Source organism: Helicoverpa armigera, chromosome 10 (genome assembly GCF_030705265.1).
Source record: "Helicoverpa armigera isolate CAAS_96S chromosome 10, ASM3070526v1, whole genome shotgun sequence".
Lineage (NCBI taxonomy): Eukaryota > Metazoa > Arthropoda > Insecta > Lepidoptera > Noctuidae > Helicoverpa > Helicoverpa armigera.
This window is the reverse complement of record NC_087129.1, coordinates 1,758,163-1,778,726: the sequence shown is the minus strand read 5'-3', so window position 1 is coordinate 1,778,726 and position 20,564 is coordinate 1,758,163. Positions and strand designations below refer to the sequence as shown.

Sequence of the window (20,564 nt, the reverse complement as noted above, 5' to 3'; positions counted from 1 at the left end):
TTTTGCAAGTTGGACATTACATCACTTTTACACGTCATTTTAAGAACGCTGAGGCCGGCATTTCCTAACTGACTGATCCCTGAGAAGAAACGCCGAAACAAACTCAAGGGTCATAGTCTCTTTTAAAGTCCAAACATGTTATAAATGAAATAATTATGTGTGAGTGTCACCATGTACGCGGTCTGGAATGGCCTTTTGAGGAAAGAGCCACATCAGGCTGGAGCTGACCAGTCCCAACAGACGGCACGCATGCATCAGTCGTCGTGTAGCTCAACCATATCTTAGGGAGCTCAACGACCTGTCACACGACGATACTAGATCTGCAGAACATTTGCGTAGGCCATTCAAAAATACTCAAACCCGCCAGACAGTATTTATGTTATAAGAATATATAATGTTGCTCGCATACACGATACTCACATTTACAATCCTTACTATCCTTACTAATATTATAAATCGGAAAGTGAGTTTGTTTGTTTGTTTGTTTGTTCCGCTTTCACGCCGTAACTACTGAACCGATTGCTTTGAAATTTTGCAGACGTAATGTTAGAAGTCTGGATTAAATAATAGGGTACTTTTTATCCCGAAAAAAATAGATATTCCCGAGGGAAAACAAAAATATTGTTTGCTTGATGGATGGATTGTAGATGGCGCTGTGTGTCGTTTAAAACAACCACAAACATGCGAGTGCGATTATTCAATGACATTCAATCGGGTAATTACGCGGAAACATTGTTAAAAATCGGTGATGGGAAAATGACAGTAGATGCAGAGGGAATGAGAACTTTAACGGAAGAGTTTTGTAATGTTGTGGGCAGCGAATCGGAGTTGGTAGCAAAAGTTTATACTGACTTGCACGCTCATATAAATGATGATCAATGGCTCTGCGAACGCGCAATATTAGCACCAAAAAATGAAACGGTCACTAAAATAAATGAAAATATTTTGAATGAAGTTATGGGAGAAAATACTGAATATTTATCTGTAGACACAGTGATAGAAACAGAACATAGTGCCTCATATCCTGTGGAGTTTTAAATTCTTTGGAATTATCTGGGGTGCCTTCTCATAAATTAAAACTAAAAGTAGGTGTTCCGGTGATGCTCATGCGTAATCTCGATGCCCTAGACTGTGTAATGGTACCAGGCTGCGTGTCACTCAGCTTGGGCGGAACATTATTACAGCCACTATTGAAAGTGTACTCATTCCTCGGATTCCGATTATTCCAACAGACCTCCCATTTCAATTTAAAATACTACAATTTCCTATAAGGGTTTCATTTGCAATGACCATTAATAAAGAGCAAGGCCAAACTCTAAGGGTTGCTGGAGTACACTTAGAAAAACATTGTTTTTCGCATGGTCAGCTCTATGTAGCGTGTTCCCGGGTTTCCAGTGCCCAAAATCTGCATGTTTTTGCTCCACAAGGGAAAACGTATAATATAGTGTACCATTCAGTTTTGGTTTAACAACTAATCGTATCCAGCGTTACATCGTGCTTCTTAGATTTTTCCGTGGGAATGAGAAGTTTTCTTATAGTTGTGATTTATACCGCAATATAACTGAATTCCACGCGGGCGAAGCCGCGGGCGGAAAGCTGGTAATAATAATAAATTAAAAAAAATACAATTATAACATATAAATGTCAATAAAAAGAATGTCATTAATAAAATGTTATCTGATGATAATAATATTTAAATGTCAAGAGTAACAATTCACAGGCATTTAAAAAGATATCACTCGCTAAGCGAGCAGCTCATTCCCAAGCTTCTTTATCATTTAAAAAATCAGATATTTTGTAATATCCTTTTTTCAAAAGTTTGGATTTTATATGATTTTTAAATTTCCTGATAGGTAAGTCACGAACCGCTTTGGGAAGTTTATTGTAAAAGCGTATACATTGACCCATGAACGAGTTGCTTACTCTGTGGAGGCGAGTAGCATGTACAGCCGCTATTATACTTCGTATCTCTCCCGAAGATGATTACAGTTTACATGCAGCAGTACGCGAGTTGATGCTGTCCTAATCACACTTTTATAGCTTATTTAGATATGCTTTTAGACCTGACAAAAATATAAAAGTATTTTTATGACTAATTTTTTTCCCACCACTATGCACTCCGCCATGACACTACCGACCTGTAACGTCATTATGTGATTTTGTGTTGTCCGAGTCACATCTAAATTCGTTCCTCTTCACAAAAACAATTTACAATGGGAAAAAGGAAGCGATCTGATAAGGATAATAATGATACGGTCGAAAAGTTATACAAAAAAGTGAAAAAACTAGTTAAAAGTCGAAGAAGAATTTCGTCATCAACGTCCGATGATGAACCGCCGTTATCACCTGCGCAGTCTTCACATCTGGATATTGTTAGCGATCTCGAACCTCGAGGTGAGTACTTAAACGTATTTCCCCTGTTATTTAGAACATTGTTTGAAAAAATTGTGAGTTAAGTAAAAAGTTATTTTCATCTACCGCCATTTATAAGATGTGAGAATGTAGAAACTACTGTGTACCTATTAATCACAACTGACTATATGGGCCCTCATGTATATCATGTGTGGGTACCCATTGCTGTTGAGCTATCCCGACGTATATCGTGTGTGGATGCCAGATAACTACATAGTTATCCAGCGCGTTTTACGCTAACATTGCTATCCCGACGTTTATCGTGTGTGGATATGTATTGGGTATGACAAAATCTCATACGTAAAATATATTTTTGCATAATTGCAGATGAGATCCCAAGTGTTGAGATGCAGACAGAAACCGACGGAGTAGTAGACGAAAGCGAGGACCTGGACCCAGATATTTTGCAACTATTAGGCTCAGATCCTACACAAAATAAATCTTTTGGAGATCATTTACATAAAGATATCGCTACGAGGTGGAAGCACATCTTAACTAATGGACTTTCTAAGGAGGAGAAACTCGATATTCTAAAACAATACCTGCCTGCTGAAAATTGCACCAATATGAAAGCACCTTTATTGAATCCGGAAATAAAATCAGCACTCTCGGATAATAATATCAAAAGAGATTCGTACAGCGAACAAAAACAAAATCAAATGTCCAGCTGTATTTCAGCAATTGGCAAAGCACTTAATTTAGTCTTGTCACAAAAAGACAACGTCCCTCAAGAAATCATAAAAATACTGAGCGATGCTGGGCGCCTGCTATGCGATACACATCATAGGGAATCTCTTTCTAGAAGATTTGCTATCGTGAATTCCTTAAGCAAGCAAAAACGAGAAATAATAAAAAATACAAAAATAGATGATTATTTGTTCGGTGCTAACTTGTCTGAATATCTAAAATCATCCAAGGCCATATCAATGTCTGCCTCAGAGCTTAGATTCAGCTCAAACACAGCCAAGTCTAATCAGCCACAGCGCGGGCAACCCAGCACATCCACATCTCGTTACCCTGGATCTTTAAACGCTTGGGGGGCACTGCGTGCACCAGCCGCCGAACCGCGAGTGTACCCCAGCCAAAATCGGCGCCAGCCACCACCGCCGTCGGCGCCACGAGACCAGCGTCGTGTACCGACGACGAGGAAGACACGGCCGCGGAACAATTACCCGCAATCTCGACGAAGTTAACAACTCCATCACAGGTAATTAATAATATACCCACAGCCGGTAGACTCCGGTACTTTTATCACGAATGGCTTCGCATCACAAACGACAAAACTATCCTGTCTTGGATTAAGGGGTACAGGATTCCATTCCGTTGTGATCCATATCAGACAAATATTCCAAAACCAAAACCCTACACGCTAATAGAAACGAAGGTTATTGATGAGTGTATTTCTGAAATGTTAGAAGCAGGTTTTATTTCTCGCTGCACCCCATGTGAAAAACAATTTGTTTCACCTATTTTTACCATTCCTAAGGCTAACGGAAAACATAGCTTTATCTTGAATTTAAAGGAACTGAATAAATTCATAATTACCAACCATTTTAAAATGGAAGACTATCGCACAGCCCTTAAATTACTTGACCAAGACTGTTATATGGCAACATTAGACTTAAAAGACGCATACTTTTTAGTGTCCATTGCAAAAAGCGACAGAATCTACCTCCGATTTAGTTGGGATTCAGTCCTATTTCATAATGAGCTATTTGAGTTTAATGTATTACCGTTCGGACTTTGTACTGCACCCTATGTATTCACAAAGTTAATAAAACCGGTATTACACTATTTGCGCTCACTGCGACATCTGTCAGTTAATTATATAGACGATTTTTTGTGTATCGGTAACTCTTATCACAGTTGTCTTAATAATATAGAAACAACAAAAGGTCTATTGGCTAAACTCGGTTTCTTAATAAACGATGACAAAAGTCAATTGTATCCAAAACATAAGTGTACATTTTTAGGCTTTATATTTGATACTGTTAATATGTGCTTAACGTTACCTAAACAAAAGAAAGATCGCATAAAATTATTAACTAATAACCTGTTACGATCAAAAAAATGCACAATTAGGGTATTTGCAAAATTTTTAGGATTACTGACGTCAGCGTGTCCGGCTGTTAAATACGGTTGGCTGTACACAAAACTATTTGAAAGAGAAAAATTTCTAGCACTTGATTACTCTAATAATTACAATAAATACATGATATTGCCAGATAACATTAAAAATGACTTAATTTGGTGGAGGGATCACATTGACTCCTCGTTCTGTTCCTTTCAAACTAACGATTACATTTTAGAAATATTTAGCGACGCATCAAACACGGGTTGGGGGGTAGCTTGCAATAACAAAACTGCGAATGGCCATTGGAACTACTCCCAGTTATCACAACATATTAACACTCTAGAACTATTAGCAGCATTCTACGGCCTTAAAATCTTTGCGTCACATCTTAAAAATTGTAATATCTTACTCAGAGTAGATAATACAACAGCCATCGCCTATATTAATAAAATGGGCGGAATTCAATTCACTCATTTGAACGGTATTGCACGTGACATATGGCAATGGTGTGAAAAACGCAATATATATATTTTTGCATCATATATCCAGTCTAGTAAGAATATAGTAGCTGATTTCGAATCACGTCAGACATGTAACATGGACACCGAATGGGAGCTAGCCGAATATGCATTTCATCAAATAACTTCTTCGTTAGGTACTCCTGAATTTGACCTATTTGCAAGTATGCAAAACCGTAAATGCTCGAGATACGCCTCATGGAAGCTAGACCCAAATTCCGAGGTCATTGACGCTTTCACATTTAATTGGAGTAATATAAGATTCTATGCATTTCCACCTTTTAGCCTTATTTCCAAGGTCTTACAGAAAATTAAAACTGATAAAGCTGAGGGGATTGTAGTAGTGCCGTTCTGGCCTACACAGCCGTGGTACCCAGTATGGTCAAACTTGCTAACATCAAAAGTATTATACTTCGAACCTAATAAAAATCTATTATTTTCCCCTTTCAGGGAGGAACACCCCCTGAGCAACAGTCTTACCCTGATGGCAGGGAGATTATCAGGCAGTCCATGGTGAGGCGAGGAATTCCAAGTGTCTCTATCGATATAATGATGGCCTCCTTCTCATCAAATACTCTTAATCAATATAATAGTTCACTAAGGTCATGGTGGCTTTATTGCAAAGATAATAAACTAGATTTCTGTGATTCCAATAGTACAATATTACTTCAATATCTGACTGAAAAATTTAATTTAGGTGCTAGCTACAGCACACTGAACAGCCATCGTTCAGCGTTGTCTATACTATTAGGTCAGGACGTGACATGTAATGATAATACTAAAAGGTTTTTCAAGGGTGTTTACCGGTTAAAACCACCTCTATCAAAATATAATGCCACTTGGGACCCAAAATTGGTATTAGATTACTTATCAAATTATTTTCCTAACGATTCACTAACATTAAAAAATCTATCACTTAAAACTATAACTCTGCTTGCCTTAGCGTCTGCTCAAAGAATGCAAACACTTAGTTTAATTAAAATTAAAAACATTACATTTGACTCAGAGAAAATAATCATAAAAATTGATGATTTGATTAAAACCTCTAGGCCTGGTATCCACCAACCACTGATTGTGTTACCATACATAAAGGAGAATCCTAAAGTTTGTCCAGCTGTAACTCTTAAGCATTATATAGATAAAACTTCATTTCTACGTCTTCAAGAAGAATACATTTTTATTAGTTATCAAAAACCACATAAAAGAGTGTGTTCGCAAACGTTATCGCACTGGGTTAAGCTTATCTTAGAACAGAGTGGCATAGACACAAAATTGTATGGTGCTCATAGCACGCGACATGCGTCCACATCCGCTGCTCACCGAAAGGGTGTTAATTTAGAAGTTATCCGTAAAGCCGCAGGCTGGTCTGAATCCTCTCATGTATTTCTAAAATATTATAATAAAGATGTATCAACTTCAACAGAATCTGAATTTGTAAATGCAATTTTTGAATGATTGTAATATAAGAATTTGATTTGTAAACTTTTGAAATATAAGGCTGATTGATCGCTTCAATGTTTAATTTTTTGATGCTCTAAACATCTGCATGTAAACTGTAATCATCTTCGGGAGAGATACGAAGTATAATTAAGAATCAAACGAACTCACCTTGTGAAGTTTGATGTCTAATTATACGAGTGTCTTGACCGAAGATGATTACACTCCCACCCGCCCTTATATGTTACCCAAGAACTATCGAAAAAATTCTGCTCTAAATAATGACGTTACAGGTCGGTAGTGTCATGGCGGAGTGCATAGTGGTGGGAAAAAAATTAGTCATAAAAATACTTTTATATTTTTGTCAGGTCTAAAAGCATATCTAAATAAGCTATAAAAGTGTGATTAGGACAGCATCAACTCGCGTACTGCTGCATGTAAACTGTAATCATCTTCGGTCAAGACACTCGTATAATTAGACATCAAACTTCACAAGGTGAGTTCGTTTGATTCTTAATTATGTATGCCGCTAATTATAGAACAATAGAAAATCAATTGTGTCTCGCGCTGACCCGCGCACCGACATACAACGGGTTAAACCATTGGCTGCAACAACTATCGACACGCCAAATGTGAACAACCTCGTACTTAAGCTAAATCAAGATATTTAAGTTGTTTAGGTTTTTCAGCATCATAGTATTTTTTTAGTCCTTTCTTTTAATCATCTTTCTTTGTTTTGTATCTGCTTGATTAATAGGTATGGGTATGGAGTATGCTAGCCAACATGATAAAATATTTACTTGCTTTTTTTTCTTTAATACAAAGAATTTTAAGTGTTCAATTTTAATATAATATTATGTAATGTTCATTTTTATTAGTATTTAAGTATAATGACATTTATAATATTTTTTCAACGGTTCTTCTAACCATACAGATAGAACTGTGTTGCTGGGGAGTTTGTTCCACCACTTCTTTTTCCCAACAAAAATACATAGGAAGCAGTGAAGGGCGGTCGTTTTGGGGGCTGTCTTTTGTAGACCTTCAAAAAGTTCTGACTTTCAGCCTTTGAATAATGAAATGAAATAAAATGAAATTGTTTATTTTGCGAGTTGGACATCACTTTTACACGCCATTTTAAGAATCAAATAATACTATGTGTATGTTGTGCATTTTGAGGAAAGAGCCACATCAGGCTGGAGCTGACCAGTCCCAACAGACGGCACGCATGCATCAGTCGTCGTGTAGCTCAAACCATATCTCAGAGAGCTCAACAACCTGTCACACGACGATACCAGATCTGCAGAACATTTGCGTAGGTCATTCAAAAATACTCAAACCCGCCAGACAGTAGTGATGATAAAAGAATATATAATATTGCTCGCATACACGATACTCACATTCACAGTAATAATAAAATTGTTATATTATTGTTTATTTTTATATTTAATATTTAAAAATGTAAATTATATGTTCTAAATAAATAAATGACAAAGCAAAATTGTTATTAATAATGTTATCTGATAATAACAATATATAAATGTCAAATGTAACAATACACAGGCATGTGAAAAGATATCACTGACTAAGCGAGCAGCTCATTCCCAAACTTCTTTATCATTTAAATAATCAGATATTTTGTAATATAATTTTTTGAAAAGTTTGGATTTTATATGGTTTTAAAATTTCTTGATAGTGAAGTTTATTGTAAAAGCGTATACATTGACCCATGAACGAGTTGCCTACTCTGTGGAGGCGAGTAGCATGTACGGCACGATTATGATTATGTAATCAATTACTTTATATGTTTTTATCAGCTTTCACGATTTTCTCATCAAGTGCACTGTGCTATCAGCGCTGTACTAAGCTATCATTAATGAGGTCATTCATGATCATCATTGATGATGGAAAGATCGATCCTAGTACAATGTGCGATGACATTTTCGAGAACTGGGTCGGACACATACCCGTAGTACCTATGTTACCTGCGATTCCACAAACTTATATTTCAGAGCTAGTTGCTGATTCTCGCCATTGGCAAGATGAAAACAAAGAGAGATAACATAACGGGTAGATTTACCGGGATGCCGACATGGTTTACAAATGTCAACCGTACCGTCCTTAACAGCATATTTCCTATAGTTTTAGGTCATCATTACTTCGTCCAAACACAACCTTCGGTTTCTCCGAAGTGGTCGCCAGTTAGGTAACCAGCATACAGACGCTTTAGATTGCCAGCTGTGCAGGATATAAAGTTCGCCATCATTATTTAAACTCTTTACCTAATTGAGTCGTCGTCACTCTTATCGATTTGATATTTTATTTTTATGTATATATATATATATATATACATAATATATATATATATATATATATATATATTATGTATTAAGTATTTATGTATTGTAATATGTTTTTATTCATATCTATTCATGACTTTCTCTTTTTTTTTTTTTTTGTACTACCTATTTATTTTCTCCCTTTAACCCGATGGTTGACTGGTAGAGAATGCCTTGAGGCATTAAGTCCGCCAATGTACCTATTTTGTACATAAAGTATAAATAAATAAATAAATAAATATATTATACTTAGTACACTAACATTTGCGCTGACACAGGTGCACTCACTATTCCTTCACTCTGGGACGGAAACCCGACACGAGGGAGAGTGATCACAAGCAGGTCTGACATTGTGTTCTCCGATATACGAGTTTATCAATCACCAACTTCCAAGCTCTGGTGTTTTGTGAACGACCCGAGAATCGCACCCGAGATCCCACACACAGCAATCACGCGTGCCACCACTAGGCAGTCTGAAGGGACAAGGTCACTGAGGCAGTCAAAACTAGTTGCTAGTATCTATAGCCATGTGTGATGTGATAAACATTAGCTTTTCCTTGACTTGCATAATAATATTACCTGTATTGGTGACTATTTCATCTTATTTTTGGTGATTAAAAATACCCAGATACTGATATATATAATCGTTTATTTTCATTTTTTGTTTACATTATAAACATTTTCCTACATTACATTGGTGTTTTATAAATATGTGCTTATAACAAGTTATCACTTCAAATACGGTTTTTAGTTTCACCATTTCTCACAGAATCCTTATGGTACATTCAGCAACCCATGAACAGAGATTGGAAAAAATTACACGGTCTGAAACATAAACAAAGAATTAATCAAGATTAAAATTCTACGTACATTGGTCTTTTGAAACTATAATTAGCTTCTCCCGAAGGGATCGCTTTAAAGTCTTCTGCCTTTTCTTCTTTCTAACTTTATTAATAATTATCATAGATTTCGACTCATATACGGTGTTCTAATTCTCGCACATTTTTATTCTATTTACTAGGCACGATTTTATTTTTATTTTTACTATTTATTTTTTCTTTGTACTGATCGACATATATTAACCAGTACGTTAACGTATTTAATTTAATGTGATTAGGTACGACACACCCGATATATGAAAATTAGACTATGAACTATATTATAATAATGTTTACCTTTTAGCGTCCCCTGGATCAGTAAACGGGCCACTTCCATTGCTTGCGTTTGACACGGGTCCTCCCGAAGCGACACTTTCCCTATTTATGAAAGAAATTGTCATTCGCATCTTATGGGTTTATTAGACTTCGACTTTTACACTGCCGGCAAAACTATCGGGTGTGTCGTATCTAATCACATTAAATCCTATCACATATATGTACTTTATGATATTCTATGGCGAAATGTAAAAAAATCACCTAATCAATTCAGTGTTTTGGCCACAGGAGTCATTTTTCGTTTTCATAATTTACAACATCATGTGTAAACCAGAGTTAAAGTTAGGAGTATCGAATGATTCGACCAGTTGGCAGCTGTCAGTTGTTTGTAATTACTGACTCATATATGGTGTTCTAATTCTCGCACAGTTTTATTCTAATTACTCGGTTAGTTTTTTTTTTACCTAGTTATCACATTTTTTTCCTCGTGCTAATCGACATATATTAACCAATGTATTAACGTATTAAATTTAATGTGATTAGGTACGACATACCCGATATATGAAAGTTAGACTTTGAATTATCCTACTAATATTATAAACGCGAAAGTTTGTATGTATGGATGTATGGATGTATGGATGTTTGTTACTCTTTCACGCAAAAACTACTGAATGGATTTTAATGAAACTTTACAATTTACCCAATTTACAAAATTCACCCAGGCTATAAATGATGGCTTACCAGTCGCGGCGATCTTCCTAGACATGAGCAAGGCATTTGATTTTGTGGACCACAAATTGCTCTTACACAAATTAGATAGGTATGGAATAAGAGGTAAAGCGAACGACTGGTTGAGAAACTACTTGACTGACAGACAACAATGTGTCGAAATCTCGAAAACCCATAAAAATTATAAAAGAGTGGTATACAGAAGTGCCTTTAAGCAAAATAATTTTGGAGTGCCTCAAGGCAGTATATTGGGACCATTCCTATTCCTCATGTACATTAATGATCTCCCAAATATTGTTTGCCACAAGTCAATCTTGTTTGCAGATGACACTACCCTTATTGTAAAAGGTAAGAACGCCAACATGTATGAATCAGAAATAAATAAAGCATTAAACAACATAATATGTTGGCTGAATTCTAATAATTTACAAATTAACATAGAGAAGACAAAAATGATACAATTTCATACATATACAAGAAAACCATTGACATTAAATGTAAATTATAATAAAGCGATTGTTGAAGAAGTTGCAACTACAAAATTTCTGGGTATAATGCTAGATAAGAATTGCAACTGGAAAGCACATGTAGCTTACGTTTGTGACAAACTCGACAGATTTGTGTATGCTATAAAAAGGCTAAGAGTCACGGTATCTACAGAAGCTGCTTTGTGTGCATATCACGGATACGTTTCGTCCGTACTCTCATATGGTCTTTTATTATGGGGAAATTCTGTAGATATTATAAAAGCGTTTAGAGTACAAAAAAAATGTGTGCGTGCAATCTGTGGAGCCTCGAACACAGATAGTTGTCAACCCTTGTTTAAAAAGTACAATATTTTACCACTTCCTTGTATGTACATCAAAGAATTGTGCCTTTTTGTACAACAACATCCGGAATTATTTATTAAGTTCAAGGATGTAACGAAAAGAAATGCAGCTCCCAGAAATAAGTATAAATTATGTATACCACAATGCAAGCTAGAATTATACAAAAGAAACTCTTATATAAATGCGATCAAGGTGTATAATAAATTACCAAAAGTCTTTAAAGAATTACCTTTAATCAAATTTAAAAAAAAGTTGACGCAGTGGTTACAAGAAAAATGTTTTTATGATCTCAAAGAATTTATGTCATATTGTGGAGATGGTATTAATCAATGACTTTGTATTGTAATTTTAGTTAAATCTTTGACATAATTATGTATTTGTTTATTTAATATAATTGTTTGACATGTTTGATAATTGTACTAACTTTGACATTAATTTTTAACTAATGTGTATCAACATTTACGGGAGTCCATAGTTCTAATTGTACCTACTTGGTGTTCTAATAAACTTTATATCAAATATTTGCATACCGTATGTAATGGTAGAATGTAAATGGTCCACTTTAGATTTAAGAACATACTCTGTACACCTACATTCTGGCAAATAAAAGACTTTGACTTTGACTTTGACTTTGAATAATATAGCTTATACACCAGAATAACACATAGGCTACAATTTGTAAACATATTGTTCGAAATACTAAACCTGCGCAGACGAAGTCGCGGGCACCAGCTAGTATTATAATAATGTTTACCTTTGAGCGTCCCCCGGACTAAACGCGCCATTCCCTTTAGGCAATGAGTTCCCTGGCTTAGGTAATGAGTCACTTCCAATGTTTGAGTTTGACAATTCTCCTGTTACGAAACTGTCGTTCCCGCCTGTTACACTGCCATAGTTATCTGCAAAAACAGAATGTTTTAGTAGTATTTTGGCGGAACAATGGCGAACAATATTTCTAGCGAAATCTCCTAGACACAAAAATGCGTAAGTCTAGCGAAAATCTTTCATGTCAAGGAAAAGCTATTTATTGTTCACCGTAAGGCTACAGGTCAAACGCGATTGCTATGCTCGGGATCTTGGGTTTGATTTCCAGGTCGGACCAAAATCGCTTTGTGGGTTTAAGAAACATTCTTAAAGCATTTGACATTTAAATATTGTTATTATCAGATAACATTTTATTAATGACATAGTTTATTGACATTTATATCCTACATCCTACATCCTACATATATCCTACATCCTAAATCCTACATCCTACATATCCTACATCCTACATCCTACATCCTACATATCCTACATCCTACATATCCTACATCCTACATATATTATATATTATATATTATATATTATATATTATATATTATATATTAGTAGTTAGGTAGGTTTGACCTTCTCGACTTTATGTCGGTTTAATAGGTATCCCGTTCCGCAGCCCGCGGAAAAAAAGATATCTATGTCCCCCCTAGTCTGTTATTAAGTATATTGTATGTATTATTTATTATATGGTGTATATGTATTATGTAGTTGATGTGTTAGTTTGCGTTGTTCTTATCCTTCTTCTTCCTCTTCTGGGCTGTGATGATGACGAATGTTCGGTGTTAGATGATTGCTGTGTGTTCTGTTCCTGGATGGCTGTTCCCGCTTGCGTGCTTGGTGATGGATGCGTGTTTTGTGTGTCTGGTGTTTGTGTGTCAGTGTGTGAGTGTTGTTCTTCTACTGTTCGTACGAATACTGTGTCTCCTAATACTTTGCTGAGTATGATAGATGAATGTATGGCTGCTTGTTTTTGGAGTATGTGAATGTTAATTGAAGCGTCTAATTGGTCTATGTATTTTTTTATGCTTTTTGCAACGATGCCCGTCACGCCTACTACTATCGGAATGACAGCCGTTTGTGTATTCCACAGCCGGCTGATTTCGGTTTTCAGAAGATGGTATTTGCTTAATTTTTCTATTTCTTTGGCTCCTATGTTGTAATCTGACGGTACGGTAATATCTATTAAATATGTTTTGTTACTAGTTTTATCTGTGTATATAAGGTCTGGTCTATTGTGTGTAACAGTGACATCGGTTTGGACGGGCATTTCCCACATGATTTTGGCTGTTTCGTTTTCTTTTACTTGTGGTTGCACTAGTGTTTCCTTCCACCAGAGGTTGGCAACTTCTATTTTATGTTTTTTAGCAAGACACCAGTAGACGTATTGGACAAGATTATTATGTCGTCGAACATAGTAGGTCCCCGCTAATTTTTCGCAACCAGATATAATATGCTGCGTAGTTTCGTCTTTAGTGACGCAGAGGCGGCATTTTCCGTCTACTGGTTCTTTCAATATATCGCGCTGATGTTGTTTGGTCATAACGGCTTGATCCTGTATTGCAAAAATGGATGACTCTATAGTTGGTGGAATTTGTTGTTTTTTAATCCATTTAAACGAAAGTTCTCTATCTATATTAGCTTGATCTAGTACTTTTTTGGGAAACTGTCCGTGTAATTGCTTACTTCGCCATACTGTATTTTGTTGTTTAATTATTGCTTCTTTGATTTCTTTGTCTGTGTGTTGGTTTCTTTGTGTTAAGTGTAGCTGTGTTTCTATTTCCTCTGCTTCTTTTATTATTGAGTATTTAACCCTATTTTTATCGTGTTTCGTTATTGTTTCAATGAGATGGTCCCTATTTGTATTGAGGTATTGTTTATATTTAAGTATTTGTGTTTTGTACATATATTCTACATTTAAAAGTCCTCTCCCTCCTTGTGCTATTGGTAAGTAAAGCCTCTGTACGTCTGCTTTCTGTTGGTGTGCCTTATTTATTGCTAATAATTTTCTAGTTTTATGTCTATTGCTCTAAGATCGCTGCTTTTGTAGTTTATTATTCCGAAAGAGTATAGTAACACTGGAATTGCATAAGTATTGATGCCTTTAATAAGGTAACGGGATGTGAGTTGCGTGTTTAGTAATTTTTTAACTCTTCTATAATACTCTTTGGTTATTTGATCCCTAATAACACTATGTTCTATTTTTCCTGATTCATGAACTCCTAAATATTTATAGCTATCACCTATGGCAAGTTGTTTGAATGTATCCCCACTTAATAAAATATGGCCCTCTCCTATTGTGCTGCTTCTCTGTCCTGAGTCTATATGTAATATATTGCATTTATCAAGCCCAAATCTCATCCCTATGTCATTTGTAAATATCTCTATACTGTCTAATAAAACTTTCAGGTTGTTTCTACTGTTTGTGTAAATCTTTAAATCGTCCATGTAAAGTAAATGATTGATCCAGTAACTATCTCGAAGTTTGTACCCTTTTAATTCGTATTTGTTAAGTATGTATGAAAGAGGATTGATTGCCAAACAAAATAGTAAAGGAGAGAGGGAGTCGCCCTGAAATATTCCGCGTCTGATGTAAATCGGATCCGTGGTTATGGAGTTTTGGGAGCCTCGCGCTGTCATCACTACTCTCCACGAAGGCATTGAGAGTCTAAGAAATTTCTTGACTACAGCAGGACATTTGTAAATGTCCAGGATCTTAAGGAGCCATTCGTGAGACACGCTATCGAAAGCCTTTTGGTAGTCAATCCACGCCATGCTCAGGTTCTTGTGTGAGCGACTTGCGTCTTCTAAAATGGCCTTGTTAACCATGAGGTGGTCTTTGCATCCCCTGGCACCGCGCCGACAGCCCCTTTGTTCTACTGCCATTATGTTGTTCTCATGGCAGTGATGGTAAAGTGTATTTATATATTATATATTATATATTATATATTATATATTATATATTATATATTATATATTATTATATTATATTATATTATAAACGTGAATGTTTGTGAGAATGTATGGATGTATGTTTGTTATTCTTTCACGCAAAAACGGCTAGACCGATTGGGTTGAAATTTGGTATGTAGATAGGTTATACCCTGGATTAACACATAGGCTACTTTTTATCCCGGTCAACAGGGATAAACCGTATTTTTATTCATATTTTGTTAAATTAGTATAGACGGCCTCTTTTGAGTTTTGCTGTTTCTTTTTCTGAATCCTGTATTTTTTTTGTTTTTAGGGTTCCGTACCCAAAGGATAAAACGGGACTCTATTGTTTTCGCTCCTCTGTCTGTCCGTCCGTGCGTCCGTCCGCCTGTCCGTCCGTCTGTCCGTCCGTCTGTCACCAGGCTGCATCTAAGGAACCGTGATAGTTAGAGAGCTAAAATTTTCACAGATGATGTATTTTTATTGCCGCTATAACAACAAATACTGAAATACTGAAAACTAGAATGTAATAAATATTTTGGGGGGCTCCGATACAACAAACATGGTTTTTTTGTACGAATTATAAATAATGGTACGGAACCCTTCGTGCGCGGGTCTGACTCGCACTTGGCCGGTTTTTTTTTTATTAGTACGCAGATGTCAATCTTTTTATCATGGATGCTGTCATAGATTTAGAAACCCACTACCGTTTGATAGATAGGCAATAGGTGACACATAATTTTATGCGATAAGAGTCCAAAACCTGACCACTGTAGAGGCATGTAGCTGGCCCTACTGGCTAGAACTAGAATGTGTTAAAGACAAATTTTAGTAACAAAACAAGCGATACTTTAAAAAATGTTTAACATTTTTTATGAATTGATTCCAAAAATTAAGCTATAAATACTAATACGTAACTCTAAATACTATAACCTCTACATAAAAAAGTGTGTTTCGTTTTTGGCTTCACCAGAAATCACATAATGGTCGATCTATCTACTGTTATCTATATCTATTGACAAATATGGCTATCATACTGCGCTTTGTCTGTCAGGACCATTGGAATTTAACGAAATTCTCCATAATCCGAATTTTGTGGATATATGTTGTCGATTCAAAATCAATATTTCTTTATGTTTTGTTATTCATACCTATAAGGTTTCGATCGAGTCTACCGTACTCCTTGACAAAATCATTAATATACATAGATTTGACAATTGGATAGCACCAGAAATGAAAAATGTATTGTTGTAATTTTTATTAATTTAATTAAAAGTGCAATATAATAAGAAGTATGCCGGGAAAGCGTAAGTCAAATCTTTCCCAAAGCAATCAAGCTAGACTTATGAAAATAGCTAGAGTTAACGAGACGTTACAAGCAGAACTGCGAAGGCTTGAACAGGCGGTACGTGAGGCAGCTCACAGAGCTGCTGAGACATCGGGGCAGTCTCAAGCTCGGCGACAACAAAACGCTGAGTATGTGGCAACTCAACGGGCAGCTGAAACACCAGAACAGTCTCAAGATAGGCGTCGACAACATGCGGAGTATCTGGCATCTCAACGTGCTTCTGAGACGCCAGATCAGTCGCGAGATCGGTGTCGACAGAATGCTGAGTATCTGGCGTCTCAACGAGTTAATGAGACACCAGTTCAGTCACAAGTCCGCTGACAACAGAACGCTGACTATCTGGCATCCCAGCGCAGTTTATGAAACACCCGAACAGACCCTAGCTCGGCGCCAACAGCAGGCTACTCGCATGGCATCCCAAAGAGCAGCAGAAACTATTGAAGCAGCTGAATCTCGCAGACGCGCTGTTGCTGAAACGGCACAACAGCGACGTCTCATATTCTCGAGAAATACATGGGGGGTATTCGACAAAGCTGCATTTGATTACGACGAGTGTCTTTATTATGAAACCCACAACCTTATTACAATAGAAATGATGAATAAGGTAGATTTTGCGATGCTCTCAAATGGAAAGAGGAAGCTGCAGGCATGTGTTGCTCGGGTAGTTGTAGAGTTGCTTAAAGAACTGTTCTCCAATGATACGGAAGAGTCTACGAGAAGCTAAGGGACACAATGTACTTATACCACGTATCCCTATCATACCCAAAAACTTGCCATTTAATTTTAAACGGCTGCAGTTTCCGTTAAAAGTTGCATTTTTTTTTTTTTGACAACCCTTTAAGGTAGCAGGGTTACGTTTGGGCTCGCCATGTTTTTCCCATGGTCAGCTCTGTGGCTTGCTCACGTGTTTCTAAATCGCAAACTCTACCCGTCTTACCACAAAAACTTTTAAACGTCAGTTTATGCCTTGTCTAAAAAAATGTCAAATTATGACGTTGACATATGGTTCATTTTGTAGCCAAAATTTTATTAGACAACTGTAAAACAGGGTTTAAAGTTTTTGTAGTAAGGCCCTACATGTTTATGCTGACCGAAATAAATCGTTCAATATAGTTTACAGGAGTATATTGCAGTAGCTACCTATAACTTTTAACTAAATTCAAAATCCTTATTTGTGAACGTATCATAATCATCATCTCCCGAGCTTTTTCCCAACTATGTTGGGGTCGGCTTCCAGTCTAACCGGATTCACCTGAGTACCAGCACTTTACAAGAAGCGACTGCCTATCTGACCTCCTCAACCCAGCTACCCGGGCAGGTCAATACCCCTTGGTTAGACTGGTGTTCAACTTACTGGCTTCTGACTACCCGTAACGACTGCCAAGGATGTTCAATGACAGCCGGGACCTACAGTTTAACGTGCCATCCGAAACACAGTCATTGGTTCCAACTTATGCGTTAATTCCAACTTATGCGTTGGGAAAGTGCTGTTTTGGAGCCAAGTTTGAATAAATGAGTTTTGATTTTGATTTTTGGTGTCTAAGATGTACTCAGAAAGTACATACAAACTTTGAAAAGTTGCGTTGGTACTTGCCTGACCTGGAATCGAACACACGCTCTCATACTTGAGAGGTTGGTTCTTTACCCACTAAGCCATCACGACTTGAATGTATTATAATAAGATCTACTTATGTAATTACATAAAATAAACAAAACATACGTTTTATGAAGTTTTTATAATCTTACCTATTAGTTAGATCCTGATCACTACGTATGGACGGACGGACAGTGGAGACTTAATAATAGGGTTTTTACCCATTGGGGACTTAACCTTAAAAATAAAACGTACCTTTTATTCATATCGCAGTATGAATGAAGTTTTGTTATTTTCGCTACAGGCTGTTTTTATTAATACAACACGCGGGCGAAGCCGCGGGCGGAAGCTAGTTAGGTAATAATTTAGGTTCCCTTCATAACATTTGTCATTTTAGTCCAATCAATACGACTAAAACAAAATTTCTGGTAAGTAAAATGTTTTAGGCTTTTTAAAATAAAGTTTTATCATGCGGATTCATTCATACCACTTGAACTGTAATAAGAACATGGTAATAAAATTATTATTAAAGATGCCTTGTTAATGCACTAAAAAAGGTTCAAGATTTAAGAACAACTGAAAACCGACGTCAAGGAAAACTTATCCGCATTAACAGACTTCACGGTGGTGTTATAACGAAAATAGAGAACCATTAAAATTATTCGGTACTGTTTTTTTGGAGTCATTTGATGCTAAAAGGACGAAAATTGTGTTTGCAGAACTTTAAGATAACAGCCGGGTCGAGAAAACCTGTAGTGCAAAGTGTTTCGGAAGATGTTACTTTTGTAAAAGCACCGCACGTCCATACTGAAGTTGGCGTTTTCTAGCAAAGGTGAAAGTTGCTCTGAGCAAGTATCGAAAAATGATTTTTTTATCTGATAAAACAAAGGGATTTGAAGAATTCTAAAAAAACAATTGATTTTAGTCACTTCCAAAACATGTGATGTAACCAAAGTACACGAAGAAAGTTCTCAAACGTAGGAGGCGAAAATGTTATAGTGTGGGGCTGGTCGCCATTGTTTAGTGAAAGACCCTTCAGAAAGTATTATTAAAAATAGGCGAATTGAAGTACTATAATATTTCATAAGCATATCGTTATAAGCTAAGCATAATTTACCGGTCATTAGGACTTTCCAAATTAGAAAAGCTCTGAAAAACACTGCAAGGGTAAAAATGACTCTTTAATCGGGCAACTTATGGCGGCTTTGGTTTGGCCTATTGCAAATCCAATGGAATAAAAACTGTTAATAGGCGAAAAATACTATGGCAATAAGTTGTACATGGAACATCGATCAATTTTACACAGATTTTAATTAAGCATGGAAGAAAATCCCCTTAGCGACTTCTACAAAACTGACCGCTTGCTCGTTCAGGGATGTCGTACTGCTATTGAGGTAAAATGAAATAAACCAAATATTAATACATAGTGGAATGTTTAATTATAGTGTAGGGAATGTTGTTGTAGAAAGGTAACTCCTATTTCTCCTACTACTACTAACTATTTCTTCCTCGGAGCAAATGGAGGGTCTTTAATTAGATGGCCAGTCTTCGTTATGGATCATACCGCCCGGGATTCAGATAAAGCGAAAAAAAACTAGGGGCGGGGGATTATTAAATATAGTCATTAGTTTTAACATTTCACAATGCCTTCTTAAATATTTTAAAATAGAAAAGAAAGTTCCCACGGCAATGTAAAAAAAGAAATACAGATGAAATGCCCCGGTAAGTTAGGATTCCAACAGTGTCTTTTATTACGTGTCCATGACTGTATGTTGAAAATAGACGCCGTGACCGAAATCGGCTTTAGACGACATTATGTTATAGATCTACATGACCCGAACTTTACACTACGTTAACACTTGGATAGGAAGAAATATATCAAAATATACTACGGATTTCAATACAATTTATACTTACGTGGGGCAGCGCACGTGTACGCAAGAAGCACGACAACCAGGATTAGCACAAAACCTTTCATCTTGTTCGACTGTTGTCACAACACTGATGCAAATGTTACCTCGGCTGCGAAATATCAAAACCCAGTATCTGCACAAAACCAAATTTTATAGGAGAGCCGAAAAACGATTTCATATCTTTGACAGCTTGCCGTTTCAATAATATTAGTCGTACCGTCCTGGGAGTGATTGCAAAATTTGAGGGAGATAACAGGGTTTTAAAAAAAGTGTTTTAATGCGTCTATCACCAAGTATGTACGTAGAGGAGCAGTTACTAATAAAAAAATTGTTTTCTTAGTTCTAACTTTTTGAGTGTGACAATTTCAAAACCTAGTAAGATCACTTGCTTTGTTTTCATTTAGGTCTGAATTTACTGAGTAGAAACTAAATGCACTTTTATAAACCTAGTAAGAAACAATAGAATAAAACA

General features: G+C 36.3%; 2 protein-coding genes across 2 annotated transcripts; one reads left to right on the top strand and one right to left on the bottom strand.

Annotated features, from left to right (window-relative positions):
- Nucleotides 1–1,784: 1,784 nt before the first annotated feature.
- Nucleotides 1,785–3,613, top strand: LOC110377619 (uncharacterized). Its single transcript, XM_064036725.1, has 2 exons — nucleotides 1,785–2,394; nucleotides 2,740–3,613. Exons 1-2 carry the CDS (start codon nucleotides 2,214–2,216, stop codon nucleotides 3,603–3,605), a joined length of 1,047 nt encoding a protein of 348 aa, XP_063892795.1. The 5' UTR covers nucleotides 1,785–2,213; the 3' UTR covers nucleotides 3,606–3,613.
- A 5,799-nt stretch (nucleotides 3,614–9,412) lies between these two features.
- Nucleotides 9,413–20,192, bottom strand: LOC135117357 (uncharacterized). Its single transcript, XM_064036456.1, has 4 exons — nucleotides 20,097–20,192; nucleotides 12,245–12,389; nucleotides 9,953–10,033; nucleotides 9,413–9,602 (listed from the first exon to the last, which is right to left on the bottom strand). Exons 1-4 carry the CDS (start codon nucleotides 20,155–20,157, stop codon nucleotides 9,563–9,565), a joined length of 327 nt encoding a protein of 108 aa, XP_063892526.1. The 5' UTR covers nucleotides 20,158–20,192; the 3' UTR covers nucleotides 9,413–9,562.
- Nucleotides 20,193–20,564: the final 372 nt, after the last annotated feature.

Bases quoted from the DNA above. Each gene is read 5' to 3' on its own strand.
- LOC110377619 (XM_064036725.1), top strand. From the start codon at position 2,214: ATGGGAAAAAGGAAGCGATCTGATAAGGATAATAATGATACGGTCGAA. The intron at 2,395-2,739 runs GTGAGTACTTAA...GCATAATTGCAG, and splicing joins TAGCGATCTCGAACCTCGAG to ATGAGATCCCAAGTGTTGAG.
- LOC135117357 (XM_064036456.1), bottom strand. From the start codon at position 20,157: ATGAAAGGTTTTGTGCTAATCCTGGTTGTCGTGCTTCTTGCGTACACG. The intron at 12,390-20,096 runs GTAAGTATAAAT...CTGTTTTTGCAG, and splicing joins GTACACGTGCGCTGCCCCAC to ATAACTATGGCAGTGTAACA. The intron at 9,603-9,952 runs GTAAACATTATT...TTTATGTTTCAG, and splicing joins GATCCAGGGGACGCTAAAAG to ACCGTGTAATTTTTTCCAAT.